General features: G+C 40.7%; 1 protein-coding gene across 4 annotated transcripts; it reads left to right on the forward strand.

The window, feature by feature from the left end:
• The first annotated feature begins 769 nt into the window (after positions 1–769).
• Positions 770–16706, forward strand: Znf260 (zinc finger protein 260). 4 transcript variants are annotated; one of them, XM_042268572.2, is made up of 3 exons: positions 770–1088; positions 1831–1913; positions 13179–16209. In XM_042268572.2, the coding sequence occupies exon 3, from the start codon at positions 13618–13620 to the stop codon at positions 14839–14841; it is 1224 nt and encodes a 407-aa protein (XP_042124506.1). In that variant the 5' UTR covers positions 770–1088; positions 1831–1913; positions 13179–13617; the 3' UTR covers positions 14842–16209. The 4 variants fall into 4 exon arrangements, 3 of the variants coding, with proteins under 3 accessions (XP_042124506.1, XP_006982079.1, XP_076405646.1); XR_013043983.1 differs by lacking the exon at positions 770–1088 and adding an exon at positions 1096–1199 and having other exon boundaries at positions 13179–16706; XM_076549531.1 differs by lacking the exon at positions 770–1088 and adding an exon at positions 1194–1237.
• The last annotated feature ends 2012 nt before the right edge of the window (positions 16707–18718 follow it).

The raw sequence follows: 18718 nt of genomic DNA on the forward strand, positions 1-18718 counted from the left end.
AAGAAACAGAATCCCACCAGTCCCCGAGTTTGCCCCAAGATTAGGCCAAAAAGCTCACAATCCCAGGCCACCCTGGAACGCTCTGCCCACCCACTTCACGAAACCCTCTATAAAGCCCGTCTTCTGCCCAGTTCTTTGCTGTTTCTCCCCGGGGCAGAGGTAGCCACTCTTTTGTGTTTTCCCAGTAAATCTCAAGTGAGGTTTGTTGTATGGTGTGATTTTGTGGTATTCCTTGGCTGGGGACTGTCAGGATACCTCTCCCCTCAGAGCTGTTTAACACCAGATCCTGGGGATGCCGAAAGACTAGTGGACATCATCAGCTTTGACATGGTAACAGGTACCTCAGTTAGCCGTTTATGCTGGTTTTGAGACCAATGCTAAGGTTATACATTAACAAACACCCAACAGGATTCCACAGCACACCCGCATACTGCTTTCTACATTGTTACACTCAGTCACAATCCCCATTCACAACCATAGGACATACGGTTACAAAAATCACAATTTCACAACAGCTCATTCTCCTGCCTGTTTCGCCTGAATCCAATTTGCAGTCTCAATTCCCGCCTGGAGTCAGTTTGTGAAACTGTAGTGAGCAGTCTAGACTTAACACCAGTGTCTGGTACAAGCCAGAGGCGATGGGAACGCACGGTGTCTTCTGGGAAATGTAGTTCTTCACTGCACCACATCACCAAGATTCCCCCCCCCCCCCAACCCGAGTGTTAACGCGTTACTCGGAATCTCGCCCTGGAGGCCCGTAAAGCCTCTTCAGTACATTTGAACTGCGCTTATTATACACCTTGGCACACTACCGTCCTTTTTAGTAATAGGGTGAAAGCAGTGGTATCTGAGTCCCGGCCTCTTACTCCTCGGCCACCACCAGAGAGACCATCTGGAAAAACTTCGGGATTGACTAGAACCACCAAGACTTCTGGGAAATGTAGTCCACAGTCAAAAAAAAAAAAAAAAGAGTCGAATGGAAAAAGATTCGCTAGTTCAGAGCCCCGGTGGGCAGAGACCTCTGGGCGTGCTAGCAGGAGTGCGCAGGCGCAGGCTCCGTGGCTCTCCATCGTCGCCTTTGTCTGCGGGTGAGTTTGATTTGGGGGTCTGTAGGACCGGGGTTTTCCTGGGCCCAAGCGAGCCAAAGGAGCTGTAGGGAAGGGTTTGCTGCTCCTGCACGGGCGAGGATGCCCGAAGGGGTGAGAATCGTCTACTGTGACAGCGGAGCTGAGAACTTGTGAGGATGGGGGCTGGGAGAGGCAGAACCCCGGGTGGGTTGGCGGGTGGGGTGAGCTTACGTGGGAGGGTGTGTTTTGGTTGGTTTCCAGTTAGCAAGAAACTGGTTTCAAGTTTGCGAGACTAAACGAACAGTTCTCTAATACTTGTCGCATTTTGAAAATAAATAACGCGTTTTTCTGGTAATCAGGAAAGGGAACAGGATAAATATTGAGTGAGTAGTTTTAAGAGTGATTTTATTATTATTATTAAAGCAAGTCAGTAGAAAACGAAACTAACGTTCCTTTGAAAAATCTTTATTTTGTAACGAAGATTTCCAAAAACTTGTTATTGGGTGCCTTCACACCAGTAGGCATTAACTTAGTTCTTGGAGAAACTTTGGTTGAGCTATTTTTGAGTAGCCCTTGAATTTACGGAATAGCTCTTAGAAGGTACTTTCCATTAATACAGATGGGGTAGAATTAGGAAGGTAGTTAATTGTCCCACCTTTGGCAGAGAGGTCAAGAAGCTATTTAGTACTGAAATTTTTCAAAGAACTAGGCTCTTTTAAAAAGTATTTTGTCTTTTTTTTTTTTTTTTTTTTTTTTTAAACAGGGTCTTTCTGCATAGCCCTGTCTGTCCTGGAATTCACTTTGTTGACTAGGTTGACCTCTGTTTCCTGAGTGCTGGGATGAAAGGTATGGGCCACCATGCAGTGCATGTCATAATTACTTATTTACTTATTTTGAGACAGGGTTTCTCTGTGTAGCTCTGGTTTTTTTTGTGTAGACTTACTATCCTGGAACTAGCTCTGTAAACCAGGCTGGCCTGGAACTCAGAGAACTGCTGGCTTCTGTCTTCCACATGCTGGGATTACAGGCGTGCACCACCACACCCTGGCTTGTCATACTCCCCCAACCGCACCCCCACCCTGCCCGCCCACATGGTTTTTTGAGACAGAGTTTCTCTGTGTAACAGCCCTGGCTGTCCTGGAACACACTCTGTAGCCCAGGCTGGCCTCGAACTCACAGAGATCCTCCTGCCTCTACCTCCAGAGTGCTAGGGTTAAAGGTGTGCACTACCAGCTGTCATACTTATTTTTAAAATGTGTTTTTTTTTTATTTATTAAAGATTTTATTTTTAAAGAGTTATTCACGTGTATGTATGTGCCTGTGGGTTTGTGGGCATGGGTGTGAATGCCAGTGGAAGCTAGAGCAGGGCATCAGGTCACCTGGAACTGGCATTACAAGCAGTTGTGAGCAGCCTCGGGTGGCAGCTGGCCACCAAAGGCCAGCCCTCTGGAAGAGCAGTGCGTGCTCTTACCTGTTCAGCCGTTTCTCCAGCCTTTAACACGCTTTTCAATAAGGTGAAAAAGTGCCGGGGTCAACGATTCTGATAAATTAAGAAAGCAAAAGTTGTTCAAAATAACAAGACACAGCTCGTTGTGTGTGTGTGTGTGTGTGTGTGTGTGTGTGTGTGTGTACATGTTCATGCAGGTTTGGTGTGCGTGTGTATGTATATGGAGGCATCTACGTCTTAGGTAGATGTCAGATGTCTTCCTCTCTACCTTTTATTCTTTTTTTTGGAGCTGAGGATCAAACCCAGGGCCTTGTGTTTGCTAGGCAAGTGCTCTACCACTGAACTAAATCCCTAACCCTTCTTCCTCTCTACCTTATTGTGTGAGTCAGGGTCTCTCACGGAGCTTGGAGCCCGCTGACTCAGCTGGATGGCTGGTCAGTGAGCTTCAGGGATCCACTCGCCTCTGCTCTCCCTTCCAGCTGCAGATGTGTGCCAGCATGTGCGACTTTTGATGTGCTGGGGGTGCAGATTCAGGACCTAGTGCCTTCCCGACCATCTCTCCAGCCCCAGCTTGTTTTTTTTATTATCCCTCTGATATCGACATGCCTAGGATTGTGGGATTTAACTTCTTTTTAACCCATGAATACTCCCATCTACTGCTGTGTTTTTATCAGAAACAGATCACAACAGAGGTTTGGGGGGTTTTTTTTGGAGACAGGGTTTCTCTGTGTAGCTTTGGCATCTTTCCTGGAACTCACTCTGTGTAGCCCAGACTGGCCTCAAACTCATAGAGATCTGCCTGCCTCTGCCTCCCGAGTGCTGGGATTAAAGGCCCCTGCCCCGGACAGAGGTCCATTTTTAAGGGGGCTTTTTCTAAGTTTTTTTTTTTTAATTTTCTTTTTTATTAATTCTTTGTATCTTTCACATCATGCATCTCAATCCCGTTTATTTCCCTGTCCCTTCATATCTGGCCTCTGCCCTTGCAGCCCACCCCCCAATAGAATAAAATTTAAGAGTAAAAAAGGAAAAAACCTCATCATGGAAGCTATAGTGTGACACACTCATGCAGTAAACCCTTTTATCTATACATCTTTACTTGCAAGTGTTCGTTGCAAAGAGTCATTGGTCTGGTTCGAGGACTCTGGTTTCTGCTACACTATCAATGCTGGGCCCTCACTGGGACTCCTCTTGGTTAGCCTGCTGTTGCCCTGTGTTGTGGAGATCTTGCAGCTTGGGTCTGCAGGACTGACCCAAGTACTGCAGCAGATCATAGATGGGGTGGATGTTGGAGTGAGCCAACTCATAACCCTGGTTCTGGGCCTGGCAGGGTTGGTCAGCTCACCAGCTCTCCCCTGTCCTCACCGAGGGTGAGCTCTCCAGCATTGTCCCAGCTAGTTCACCCCTTGCAGCAATGAGCAAAGGGCAGGGCCGATTCTCCCCCACCCACGCCCACACCATCAGGACCAGCTCTGCTGTGTTGCCCAGGCACAGAGCCGCTCTCCCGAGCGCTGCAGCTCGTCAGTGGCAGGGCCGGCTCTCCCACTCTTACGACCTCAGGGCCGGCTCTCCCACTCTTACGACCTCAGGGCCAGCTCTCCTACCCACTCCACCATATGGCAAATAAGGGTTGGGGCCAGATCTCCCGTGCTTATGTTCTTGGGGCAGTTCACCCATACCCTGTCCATAGGGTCAGCTCTGCCAGGAGCAGACATGTCTCAGAGTCATTTAAAAAAAAATGTATGTTATTAAATGCCATATTCTGTAGATCTCTGAAGGGTTTGAGATGACCTATCTAAAATATATCTCTGCTTGACCTTGAAAATATACCTAATATGACAACAAATTCAATTGTAATGACTAACTACTAACTTCCATTTTTTTATATCCTAGTAGTTGGTAATAATAACTTTCAAAGATTAGCAAATTGCATTACATTGTTAAATGAACTGTATAGATACAATATTTTAAAGATTAGAAATACATGTACAATATATTCTAACAAAATCAATCTCAAATTGCTATCAATATACATAATTTGTATACAGTATACAAAATCCAATCCAATATAAAATATTTAAAACTAGAAGTTGCCTTTTAAAAGTAGATTAAATAATCTACCTTTTTATCTATATCATGTCTATATCCTCTCTTTTCTTTTCAGAGTAGATTCAATAATGTACCCTTTATTCTATCATTTCTATATCTTTTTTTTTTTTGGAGTAGATTCAATAATCTACCTCTTTTTTTTTTTTTTTTTTTTTTTGGTTTTTCGAGACAGGGTTTCTCTGTGTAGCTTTGCGCCTTTCCTGGGACTCACTTGGTAGTCCAGGCTGGCCTCGAACTCACAGAGATCCACCTGGCTCTGCCTCCCGAGTGCTGGGATTAAAGGCGTGCGCCACCACCGCCCGGCAATAATCTACCTCTTATCTATATCCTCTTCTTTCTTTTTTTCAAACAAGAACCTTAAATCTAATCTCCTTTGTTTAGCCCTTTTCCTGACCATTAACAGTAACAACTTCTAACCAACCATCCTAAACAATGACAAGTATCCAAAACCCATTGAAAGACCAAAAACCACCCACCCCACATCTTGGGAATGTGGGCATCATGTTCTTAAAATTACTTCCTGCTATTTGTGGGCAAAGGCATTTTAGGGGATTCTGAAAAGGAAAACTTTGGGTTAATTGTCAAGTCCTGGGAGAGGTAGCTGTATCATTTGTTGTCCAGTCTCTGCATAATGCAAAAGTTCAGGGCTTATCTCAAGTCCTGGCTTGAATAGTCTGTGAGGCTGGATCATCTCAGCTAGTCATCTTGAAATTGTCCTGAACAGTTTGTAGTCCAAACTGATCTTTGGGTGATGTTTGTCAGCTTAGTGATAGTATTGTCCATGTGGAATCATCATTGTAGGGCCCCATCATCTTTTTGGAGACTTCAAATTCACTGTTAGGTGTGGTTATGATTCCCTGCAGAAAACTAATAGAGACTCCAACACAAAAACATGTGTAGGGCTGGAGAGATGGCTCAGAGGTTAAGAGCACTGGCTGTTCTTCCAAAGGTCCTGAGTTCAATTCCCAGCAACCACATGGTGGCTCACAACCATCTGTAATGTGATCTGGTGCCCTCTTCTGGCCTGTAGACATACCTGCAGGCAGAACACTGTATACAAAGTAAATAAATCTTAAAAAAAAAAGAATAGAAGAGATGCCCAAGAGTCCAGGAAGAAAGCCCATACATTAAAAAAAAAATGTATAGGCAGCTAAATGACGCGTTTTTTCTAGAATTAGTATTCTATATGACTATGAATATCATAACAAAAGCTTAAACAGATCTATATATATATAAATCTTATAAATTTTGATATAAAATTCATACCTTAAAAGTATAAAGAATCAAAATAGAACCAAAGAATTGAGATTAGTGGCAATAGAATAGTCCCTTAGTTTTGGTTTTCTTCTGTCCCATATCAGATGGCTCTCCTGACATGATTCATAGATTTTGCATTTTCTTTTAACAAGCATGCTAGAGTTTACGGAAGGAGAGAGCCATTCTCCAACTTCAAAGCTGCTTTAATTTTTAATTGAACTGGGACTACATAAAAACCATTTGTGTTATGTGTCTGTAGAGAAGGGCAGAAACAAACATTTAGGAAGACTTATGAAAATTTATATGTATTATACCAATAGGCCAATTTACTCTTTTTCTTGGGACATTTATTCTACATGATTTGTCTTTTTTCTTCAGATGTCTCATTTGTCCAGTGTTCTTCAGATTCCTTAGCCTTCATTCTCCTGAAAGATAAAAACTTAACTTTGGGGAGGTTCCCTTCTGGCAAGTTATACTGATTAAATGAAAAGCATTTGTTAGTGGTATAATTTAACTTAAATTGAATGGTCATGCTGGTTGATGAACTATCACCTCTTCTAATTAAGAGGCCTCTCTTGTTCAAATCGAACCTTTATTAATTTTTATGGTATCTGTAGCTTTTCTTCTCCTGTAGAAACAAAAACAAAACCTCGTCCTCAATGTAACACATATCCTGGTTTCCATTCTGAGTCCAGTACATCTTTAAAGTATATAGGCTGATTTAATTCTGTAGTTTTTCTACTATCCAGTATCTCTCCGCAGCTGTTATTCCTTTCTCATTAGCATTGAGAAAATTCAAAGTTAATATACCATTATTCAACCTATTAATGGGGGGTTTTGTTACCCCTTTCTGTTTATTTAGCATATCCTTTAGAGCTCTGTTTGATCTTTCTATAACTTCTTGGCCTATAGGATTATGTGATGTACCTATAATATGCTTTATATTGTAATACGCAAAAAACTGTTTCTTTTTACCAGAGACATATGCTGAAGCATTGTCTGTAGCTGGAGTTTTCTCTAGTCCTGCTTGGGCCCCCGCAGTTCCACAGCCCATTTATAAAATAATCACTCAGAAGCTCATATTAATTAAAATTGTTCAGCCATTAGCTCAGGCTAACCACTGACTAGCTCTTACATCTTAAATTAGCCCATTTCTATTAATCTATAAGTTGCCACATGGCTTGTGGCTTACTGGTACTTTACATCTCGCTTCCTCTGTGTTTGGATGGTGACTCCTGACTCAGCCTTCCTGTTCCCAGAATTCTCTTTACTGCTTGTCCCACCTATACTTCCTGCCTGACTACTGGCCAGTCAGCACTTTATTTATTAACCAATCAGAGCAACACATTCACAGCATAGAGAACATCCCACAGCAATTGTCAGTTTTAATTTGTGCAGGTATATCCATGATGGCCATAACTTCTAGCAAACACATTATTACAGAATCAGCCTTTTCAGAACTCAAAGCAGTTGCCCATTGCAATCCTGAATAAGTATCAATTGTGTGGTGCACATATTTAATTTTCCAAATTCTGCAAAGTGAAACATGCATTTGCCAGATTTCATTCCTCTGAGTACCCTTTGGGTTACATCCTCCTGGTAGTGGAGTCTGATTGTAAAAAGAACAAGTAGGACATTTCCTTACAATTTCCTTGGCTTGTTGTCATGTTATAGGAAAATCTTTTTTTAAACCCTTACTATTGACATGATTTTTTTTTTGTGAAATTCTGAGGCCTCCAGCACATTTCTTATCAATAGTTTATCGATCTCATCATTACCTTTTGCTCAAGGGCCTAGCAGACCCATATGGGATCAGATGTGAGTTATATATAAGGGATGCTTCCTATTCCTGATTGTATCTTGTAACTGAATAAATGGTGAAGTTAATTCCCACTCATCAGGGATAAATTCTGCAGTCTCAGTATGTAATACCTCTCTTTCAGCATACTGAGAGTCAGTAACTATGTTGAGAGGTTTTGAAAAATCCATCAATACCATCAGAATAGCATACAATTATGATTTTTGAACCGAGTTATAAGGACTTTGAACCACTTTACTTAAATTTTCTGATTTGTAACCTGCCTTTCCATGTTTGTTTGCATCAGTATAAAATGTATACTATGCTCCAGATATGGGTGTTTCCCAAACAATCCAAGGCAGAATCCAATCATCTCTATAAGTTGAATTCTATCACTTTTGGGATATTTGCTGTTAATCTTTCCCAAAAAAATTACTGCAAGCTCTTTGCCAAGGTTCACTTTCTGCCCATAATTTGTCAATGTCATCCTTAGTTAAAGGTACTACAATTTCTGCTGGGCCTATTCCTGCTAATTGATGAAGTCTTAATTTTCCTCTTAAAATCAAGTCAGAGATCTTTTTCACATAAGTTTTTAATTTTTTTACTGTGTTTATTTGGTAGAAATATTTATTCCAGTATATCTTCCCTCTGTATTAAAATTCCTATAGGAGAATACCTAGAGGGTAAAATAACCAAAATGTAGTCCAGCTTTGGATCCATATGATCCACATGTCCCACCTGTACTTTCTTTTCCACCAAGGCCAATTCTCTCTCAACTTCAGCTCATAATTCTCTTGGACTATTTAAGTCCTTGTCACCTTCTAAGGTTTTGAAAAGATTATTCAGTTCATCATTTTTTACCCCAACAACAGTTCATAGATGGGAAATGTCTCTGAATAATCTTGAAAGTCATTAAGAGTCCATAATCAGCCGGGCGGTGGTGGCGCACGCCTTTAATCCCAGCACTCGGGAGGCAGAGCCAGGTGGATCTCTGTGAGTTCGAGGCCAGCCTGGTCTACCAAGTGAGTTCCAGGAAAGGTGCAAAGCTACACAGAGAAACCCTGTCTCAAAAAACCAAAAAAAAAAAAAATAAAATAAAGGGTCCATAATCAATCTCTCCTAATTATCACTCTTTGGGGTCTAATTTTTTTGGTAAACCTGTTTTATATCCTAATAATTAATAGAATCTCCTCTTTGTATTTTTTCAGGAGTAATTTGTAATCCCAACAAGGCCAAATTTTCTTTACTTCTTCAAACATTCTTTCTAAAGTATCTGCATTTGAGTCAGCTAGTAAAATATCATCCACATAATGATAAATTATAGATTTAGGAAATCGTTTACATATCACTTCCAATGGCTGTTGTATAAAATATTGCAACAGGGTTGGACTATTTAACACAGGGGTAGGAGAACCCTCCATTGATATTTCTTAACTGGCTGAGAATTATTATAAGTAGGCACTGTGAAGGCAAATATTTCTCTTTTTTTTTTTTCTTGTAAGGGTATTGAGAAGAAACAGTCTTTTAAATCAGTAACTATAAGAGGCCATCCTTTTGGTAACAAAGTAGGCAAAGGAATTTCAGATTGTAGAGAGCCCATTGGCTGAATTACCTTGTCAATTGCTCTTAGGTCTGTTACCATTCTCCATTTACTAGATTTCTTTTTAATAATAAATACAGGAGAATTCCAAGGATTGGTTGATTTTTCAGTATGCTGAGCATTTAACTGCTCTTGTACCAGCTCTTCTAAAGCCTGGAGTTTCTCTGTTGTTAAAGGCCATTGCTGGACCCATACAGGCTTGTCTGTTAGCCATTTTAAAGGCAGAGCTGCTGGTGTCTTTGAAAGATCAGCAGTTGTTGTGCCCTGCTCTTGTACAATCTGAATGGCTGGTGACCGTTCTTTATAATAATACCTCCTAATATTTCTCTCAGAAACGTGTTAGCTTATCGTTTGTTTCTTGAGGTTGGAGGAATGTTAATCTAGGTATTCCATTTTTGTAATAGATCATGGCCCCATAAATTCATAGCTATATTAGCCACATATGGCTTTAATTTTCCTCTCTGTCCTTCTGGCTCTATGTATTCGAGCCATCTTGCACTGTTTCACTTGAGTTAATGTTCCAGTCCCTAACAGCTGAATATTTACCTCTTTTTTTTTTTTTTGGTTTTTCGAGACAGGGTTTCTCTGTGTAGCTTTGTGCCGTTCCTGGAGCTCACTTGGTAGCCCAGGCTGGCCTCGAACTCACAGAGATCCGCCTGGCTCTGCCTCCCGAGTGCTGGGATTAAAGGCGTGCGCCACCAACGCCCGGCTCATATTTACCTCTTGAAGAGGCAGTTTGGATGCCAAAATTCTGGTGCAATTATTGTGAAGTCTGCACCTATGTCTACAAGACCTTCCAAGAGAATGTCATTTATTCATATTTTTAATTGGTCTTTGTTCATTTATAGAAGTTTGTCCAAAAAAATCGCTTTATGATTTCTCCTGAATTTCCTGTTCTCTCTGCTACAGCTGTTCTATCACGTGAGCTGCCTGGTTTATTCCAGTAGGCATTTGGTTATTTATTTGCTCTCAGAAGGGGTTTCTTCTATGATGGCAGGAAAGGACTGAACTGAATTTGCTGTGGGGACCTGTGTGAGGCCCCTCTGGGAGTTCCCTGAGGACAGAGGCAAAGGATTACCTTGTTTGTCCCTTGTTGATCTACATTCATTGGTCCAATGTTTACCCTTACCACACCTTCTGCATACTCCAGAAGGGAGGGGCATTTTGTTGCCATTGTACCTTGAAGAAGCATTGTTTCTAGGAATGCCCTCTTTGCAATTACCTTTTTAGGTGACCTTGTTTACCGCAATTAAAGTATCTGACATTATTATTTTTCTTCAAAGCTCCTGATATCACCCCTCCTATTCACATATTATCATTGTCATGAGAACCAATATTAATTGTGTCCCTGATCAGTCCTCCAAGGGTCCTGATCTGGACTTTAACAACTTGATTACCTTCTTGCATGCTGCATTGGTGTTCTCAAAAGCCAAAGATTCAATTGTTATCTGTCTAGTTTCTGAATTTAATATCATTCTATTTACTGCTGAAGACAGCCTTTGTAAGACATCCATGAAGGATTCTTTGGGATCCTGTATAACTTTTGTAAATGATACAGTTTTCTTCCCTGCTTCCTCAATTCTGTCCCATGCATTCATGGCTGCCATGCAGCATAGAATTAGGGTTTGGTTATCATTTAGACATTGTCTTTGTATATCAGTGTAATCACCTTCTTCAAGAAGCTGATCCTGGGAAATTTCCACACCTCTAGTCCTACATCTTTGTTCTATAGTTTTAGCCTCCTCTTTGCACCATGTTCTCCACTGTAACTGTGGACCGGCTTCTATCACCACTGTTAACTAATTCTTTCCAGTCCTAACTGATAATTTTATTACAAGTTGACCATGAGTTTAACATCTGCTTTACAAATGGATAATGCATGCCATATGATAATATAGCTTCTTAAAATCTCAAATCTAACATTTCCACTGGAGTCCAGTTAGATCTACACACCCTTGAGCATTTGACAGTTTCTGTAAAGTTACCGGGTAGATTAATGTTTGCTGTCTGGTAACCTGAGGCTGTTTCTCTATCACTGTATAATTCAATCCTGGAATAGGTTCATTTTTAAATTCTACTGTCTAGGTCTGAATTTCTCTATAATTCATTTTAACAGATTTTTCTAAAGCTTTTATCTTGGCACTCAAATTGACCAACCTTTTTAATGTTAAAGTAAAAATAATCAAACAAATAATATTCATAATTGATGTTATGTACAACCCATCAACATTAATTATCCTCTCATTTAATTGTTCCATTTTCGGACTGCCTAATGTGTTATCAAACAGAGACCAAATTCCTTGCATTGTAAAAATATTTCTTTTTTTTTTTTCTGAGACAAGATTTCTCTGTGTAGTTTTGGTGCCTGTCCTGGAACTCACTCTGTATCCCAGGCTGGCCTTGAACTCACAGAGATCCGCCTGGCTCTGCCTCCCAAGTGCTGAGATTAAAGGCGTGCGTCACCACCACCTGGCCAATATTTCTCATTTCTTATTGTGGGAAAAAAAATTACCTTTTAACTAATTTCTCCCTTTCAGATATCTTAATTGACTTATCAAGTTTGTCAACTGTGTAGAACAGTAGAAGTCCAAGGGAATATCAAAGCAGCTACCTAGTGTGGTAGCAGTCCGAGATGGGGATCCAGAGAGAGCCCACCACCTACCAGGAGAAAAAAAGCCGAAGAGACTGGCTCACGTGGAGTGGAAATCCAGTTGCATGCAGTTCTGGCCTGAGCCGTGCAGCTTGGGCTTGAGCTGGGATTGGGGGGGGGGGGTGCTGTAAGGCCACAAGTGGCTTTCTAGTGAATTCTTGCCACAATTTTTGGAGTGCCAATTGGTGACAAATTACTAAATGGTCCTATTGAAATAAAAAACATTGAGCCAGATATAGAGGTGAAAACCTGAGAGATCAGAAGAATAGGAAAAGCCACAAGCTAACCTCACTTCACTGATACCTCAGCTTCCAGAAAGCTACTTCCTGTATACCCACACCTATATGCATTTCTGTTCTGTTATCTCATCTGCTATCCTGTCCAGCTACAGCACTTCCTCTTCCTGCCCACCTCTGTCACTTCCTGTCTGTCTGTATAGACCTCCATACCTCCATAGATAACTAGTGTTGGAATTTAAGGCCTGTGCCATCATGCTTGGCTCTGTTCCCAGTGTGGCCTTGAACTCACAGAGATCCAGACAGATCCCTGCCTTCCAAGTGATTAAAGGCATGTGCTACCATTGCCTGACTTCTATGTCTAATATAGTGGCTGGCTTTTTCCTCTGGGCCTCAGATAAATTTTATTGGGGGACACAGATAAAATATCACCACAGTTTGTCTTTTTTCTTTTTCTTTTTTTATGAGACAAGGTTACTCTGTGTAGCACTACCTCATACTAGAACTCAGTATCTAGACCAGGCTGGCCTCAAATTTAGAGATCTGCCTGCCTCTGCCTCCCAAGTGCTGGGATTAATGGCATGTGCCATCACTGCCTGGCAGTTGGACTTGTTTTTAAGGCAGAGTCTCATCTGTAGCCAGGCTGCCCTGGAATTCACTTATCCATGTTGGCCTTAAACTCATAACAGTCCTCTGCCTCAGTATCCCAAGTTCTGGGATTATAAATGTGACCTACCATGTGTGAGTTAAATAGTCTTTTTTTCCCTGGAGCTGAGGACTGAACCGAGGGCCTTGTGCTTGCTAGGCAAGTGCTCTACCACTGAGCTAAATCCCCAACCCCAAATAGTCTTTTTTTAATTGCACATTTCTGAAGTTTTATTAGTAAAAGTGGGAGAATTCGTAGGTTGTTAAGCATGTTAATGAGAAGGTGATTTATTGGATACTTACTACATTTCTAAACACCAACATTTTTATCCTTGTTAATTCTTTTAGTAACTTTTTATTGTTCTCTTTTAGAAGCAGCCTCTGGAGTTTATACACAAAGAGGACACAGGATGAAAGACTCATGAGTTAAGTCTCATCTTTCTCTATGGAAATAGTCTAAAACAAATTGGAAAACCTAGGAGGCAAAGGACTCCTTCTGGGCACAGACATTGTATATGGGACTCAGTTGAAGAAAATTTGAACTGTAATTTACCCACATTCATAACTTACTTGTGAAAATGAGAGAAACTGCAAGAAAGAACCATTAATATAAAGCTGTGCTGTATTTCAGTCCCTTCTTGTAACCACATCTGAGGATACTCACATAAAAAAAAAATCTCTCATTATATATTCAGCTTCATTAGATACTTGTGAATTAATATTGAAAAGAAATTGTATGTATTAAGTGAATGTGGAAAAGCTTTCATCCTATCTCAGTAGATGCTAGGAGAAAACTCTTGTACATAACAGAATGTTGGAAAGTCTTCATCCTGAGTCAGATCTTCTACATGATGAACTTGATCCCAGAGAGAAACTTTATGAATGTAATGAATGTAGAAAAACCTTTAGCCTAAAACAAAACTTTGTAGAACATAAGAAAATGCATAGTGGAGAGAAATCACATGAATGTACAGAATGTGGCAAAGTGTTTTCTCGAGTCTCTTCACTTACTCTACATTTGAGAAGTCATTCACAGAGGAAATCATTCAAATGTAGTAAATGTGGAAAAGCCTTCAGCCAGAGAGGAAACTTCCTTTCTCATCAGAAACAACATACTGAAGAGAAACCCTATGACTGTGAGAAAGCTTCTGTTCAGATGACAACCCTCATTAGAAATCAGAGAAATACAGGGAATAAACCATTTGCATGTAAGGAATGTGGCAAAGCTTTTAATGGCAAATCATATCTCAAAGAACACGAGAAAATTCATACTGGAGAGAAACCATTTGAATGTAATCAGTGTGGAAGAGCCTTCAGCCAGAAGCAATACCTCATTAAACATCAGAACATCCATAGTGGGAAGAAACCTTTTAAATGTAATGAGTGTGGTAAGGCTTTTAGCCAGAAAGAAAACCTTATTATACACCAGAGAATCCATACTGGGGAGAAACCTTATGAATGTAAAGGGTGTGGGAAAGCCTTCATTCAGAAATCAAGCCTCATTAGACATCAGAGAAGTCATACTGGAGAGAAGCCTTATACATGTAAGGAATGTGGAAAAGCCTTCAGTGGTAAATCAAATCTCACTGAGCATGAGAAAATTCATATTGGAGAGAAACCCTATAAATGTAATGAATGTGGAACAATTTTCAGGCAGAAGCAGTACCTCATCAAACATCACAATATTCATACGGGTGAAAAACCCTATGAATGTAATAAATGCGGGAAAGCCTTTTCTCGGATTACATCACTTATTGTACATGTGAGAATTCATACAGGTGATAAACCCTATGAATGTAAAATCTGTGGGAAAGCCTTCTGTCAAAGTTCATCTCTTACAGTGCATATGAGAAGCCATACTGGTGAGAAGCCCTATGGTTGTAATGAATGTGGGAAGGCCTTTTCTCAGTTCTCAACTCTTGCGTTACACATGAGAATCCATACTGGTGAAAAACCCTATCAATGTAGTGAATGTGGGAAGGCTTTCAGCCAGAAGTCACATCACATTAGACACCAGAGAATTCATATTCATTAAAATTCTATAAATGCCTTAGATTTAGGAATGCTTGAGGAAAATCTATGATTAATAATATATCAAAAGATTTGTCTTACATTAAAGGTACACATCTAGGAAATCCTTCTGTAGTAACTCAGAACTTAAATACAGTATTTAATAAGATGTATCACAGTATTATATACTTCATAGACTCTCACAATGAAAGTTATTAGTATTATAATTTTAGGACCCTTCTCAATGAACTTAGAGTCCAGTGATTTCAATTATCATAGTCTTAGAAAGCTTATCAAATGTATTTAGATAATATGAGCAATATAAATGTATGACATTAAGAGGCAAAAATATTTTTGATATATGCTTTGCTATATGGATAATTTGTAAAAATCATTTCCCAAAGAAGGCATGTTGGAACAGGGTCTCCCTATGTACATATCCCAGGGAGACCTTAAACTCACTCTGTAGCCCAAGTTAGCCTCAAGTTTCTGGTGATCCATTTACTCAGCCTCCCAATGCTGCAATTATTTACATCACCATGCCAACTCAGAAGTCTTTGTTGTAGAATTGTATAAAATTGAGGTCAGGACAGAATATTGAATCTAGAAACATGAATGAATTCCTGGGGGATTAGTAATTGATTCTGGCAGTATCGCAGATCAATGGGAAAATCATGGACGACTTAAAAAATAATCTCATGATAATTAACTTTTTGTGTAGGAAAATAATAGACCTCTGATGTCCTCATTTATTAAAGTATTTCATAGGAATTCCAATGTCTTTGCAGAAAGCAAGGCTTTGTATAAAAAATTTGTTAAGAGGATTGGTTCTGAGACTTGAGTAGGACAGAAATTCTAGATTCTAGAATCCTCAGCTGTTATTCTTGAGCATTTATACTTATTCACAAGAAACTGATAGGCTTATGTAGGGAGTTATATACCAGTCAGTCTGTAAATTGCAGCATGAATTATGGCAGCAAAAAAAATGGGCACAGGTGTTTGTTGCTTATGAAGTAGATGAATAAAATGTAACAGTCATACAGTAGAATACTCTAGCAGCTAAGCACAACAGGTTAAATCTATGTTAACAGCAAAAGGAAATGAAAAAATTGGCATGAAGAAAATTGAAGTGATGGATATATTGTGATGATTCCTGTGTAAATTTAAATAAAACCAACTTGTCAACTCTGGTACTAAGCATTGCTTATGGTAAACACTTTTCTCTAAAACTAGAATTGGGAGGATATGTATTCAGTTCCCAAAAAGTGATTGTTGCTGTTATAGGAAGAATGAAGTTCCATAGAAATGAAATGTGACAAAGCAGGGTAAATAAATGCTACTCCAGCTTTTTATCTAAATATCTACTTTTCATTAAAAATAAAGGTTTCAAAAATAACAAATTGATAGTTCTTTGTTGTGGCAACATATATTCTGTGCTGTTTTTCTTTAAAAGATAGATATGGAAGAGATACATATTCTAGCAGTCCCCATTATATGTGTGGGATACATCCCAAGGCCCCTAGTGGATATCTGACGTCCTGTATAGTACTTAACTCTGTTAGGTTTTCCTATGTACGTATATACCTGTGGTGAAGTTTATAAGCACCACAAGAATCTAACAGCACCTTTTAAAACAGCATGGTAACCTCAGTATATGACTTTCCCCCTTCTTAAGATTAAGAACATTCAGCCGGGCGTTGGTGGCGAGCCGGGCGTTGGTGGCGCACGCCTTTAATCTCAGCACTCGGGAGGCAGAGCCAGGCGGATCTCTGTGAGTTCGAGGCCAGCCTGGACTACCAAGTGAGTCCCAGGAAAAGCGCAAAGCTACACAGAGAAACCCTGTCTCGAAAAAACCAAAAAAAAAAAAAAAAAAAAAAAAAAAAAAAAGAACATTCATGTCTCCAAGGAACTACAGCTTCACTTTTCCATCAATATTCTTGGGCTTTGGAGCCGTTAATTGAGTAAAATAAGTGTTGCCATTTAGTGTCTGTCCATTGATCAGACCCATACTAATAAAACTTGGAAAAGCTCTGCCCCGATCTGTTTTTTGTTTGTTTGTTTATTTGTTTTTGTTGTTGTTGTTTAGTCCTTTTGCTGGGTCTGGATTCCTCGGTGCTCTAGACCATGCCAAGAGGTTGGTGATTCTGTCTGTAGGTGGCGATGAGTTGGAGTGTCGTCATAGTTAACCATGACTAACTGGAGCAGGACCAAGGGAAGCTTGTGGAATGTCATATCAACTTTCATTCTCCAGTTTGTCCTATTTTGACCTTTATATGCCCTTCCCCATCTCTCTTCCCTCAAGGTCTTTATAGCGCAGCTGTCCTGGAACTAAATAGACAGGCTGACTTAGAATTCATAGTAATTCTCCTGCCTCAGACTTGGATTGCAAATGTCAGCCATTATACTAGACTTCACATTTGGTCATATGTCATTGGTGTATGGCAACTCAAGAAAAGGGCTAACATATCTTTAGCTTTGATCTAAACTGACCTCATGTTTTATTCCATTCCCTGTATAATAACTTCCATGAGTGTTTTTCCTTAGGATTGAAAAAAAAAAAATCCAAAGAAACCACAACCTGATCTAGAAGAAAAAATGCGAAATCCCCTTTCCCAGTTTCTAAAACAGTAAGGTTAGGAGGGGAGGGAGGGGAACTGTGGTTGGTATGTAAAATGAAGAAAAAAAAAACCCTTTTAAATACAAATTTAAAAAAAAGAAAAATAAATAAAACAGTAAGGTTGAATACCTAACTTTTGAGAGCTCAAATCTTAGAAGAAAGGTTGTTAATGGCCACTCTATGGGAAAGTGAGATTGGAACTACTGTGAACCGTGAGTAATAAGTGGGCTCTTCCTGCACAATTCAAGCTACCAGCCCAGTTGTCACATTCACATCTCTCTCCCCCCTCCCTCCCTCCCTTCCTCCCTCTCTCCCTCCCTCCCTCCCTCTCTCCCTCCCTCTGGCTGTGGAGGAGCATGATGGTTGTTTTGAGACAGGGTCTCACTGTGTATCCTTGGCTGGCCTGGAACTTGTTATATAGGCCAGGGTGGCCTTGAGCTCACAGAGACTCATCTACTGTCTCCTGAGTGCTGGAATTAAAGATGTGTGCCACCATGTTTGGCCCACATCCTCTTTTAGGAGAAAGTATGGGGACAGGGCCTTTTGTAGCCTAGGCTATTATTCTTGAACCTGCTACATAGCAAGGAATGACCTTGAACTTCAGATCCTCTGTCTCTTCCCAAGTTCTGGGATTTCTGGCATGCACTAGTATACCCAGTTGATGTGCTGGGAATTGAACCCAGGGCTTTGTGCATGCTAGCTAAGTACCTACCGACTGAGCAGCATGCCAGCTGTCAAACCCACATTCCCATTCATTCAGGACCCTTGGGTGAACTCATGAAGAAACCAGTGTGGGTATAGACTACTCACCTGGCCTGGAGGGGCCACATCTGCCCAGATGTGGAGAATGTCCGGCTCTGCATTGTAGCTGAGGATGAAGATGGCGCCACACGAGGGGGTGGAGCTTGCAGCCTCAAGTCTCTATCATCAGCAGGCCTTTGTCCTCTCCGGAGAGAAGCAGGGCTCTCCAGGTGTGTCGGCCCCACCCCTCTCTGCAGACAGGCTCAGTATGGAACTGACCAGGAACTTCCTATGTAGACTACCCAGGCTGGCCACAGGCTCAGAGATCTGCCTGTCTTTGCCTCCTGAGTGCTGGGAAAAAAGGCATACATCACCATGCCTGGCTATGGTCCAATTCATTTTTTTTTTTTTTTCCGAGACAGGGTTTCTCTGTGTAGTTTTGCGCCTTTCCTGGAACTCACTTGGTAGCCCAGGCTGGCCTTTAACTCACAGAGATCCACCTGGCTCTGCCTCCCGAGTGCTGGGATTAAAGGCGTGCACCACC

Source organism: Peromyscus maniculatus, chromosome 1, assembly GCF_049852395.1.
Source record: "Peromyscus maniculatus bairdii isolate BWxNUB_F1_BW_parent chromosome 1, HU_Pman_BW_mat_3.1, whole genome shotgun sequence".
In the NCBI taxonomy this organism is placed as follows: Eukaryota; Metazoa; Chordata; class Mammalia; order Rodentia; family Cricetidae; genus Peromyscus; species Peromyscus maniculatus.

Bases quoted from the DNA above. Each gene is read 5' to 3' on its own strand.
- Znf260 (XM_042268572.2), top strand. From the start codon at position 13,618: ATGTTGGAAAGTCTTCATCCTGAGTCAGATCTTCTACATGATGAACTT.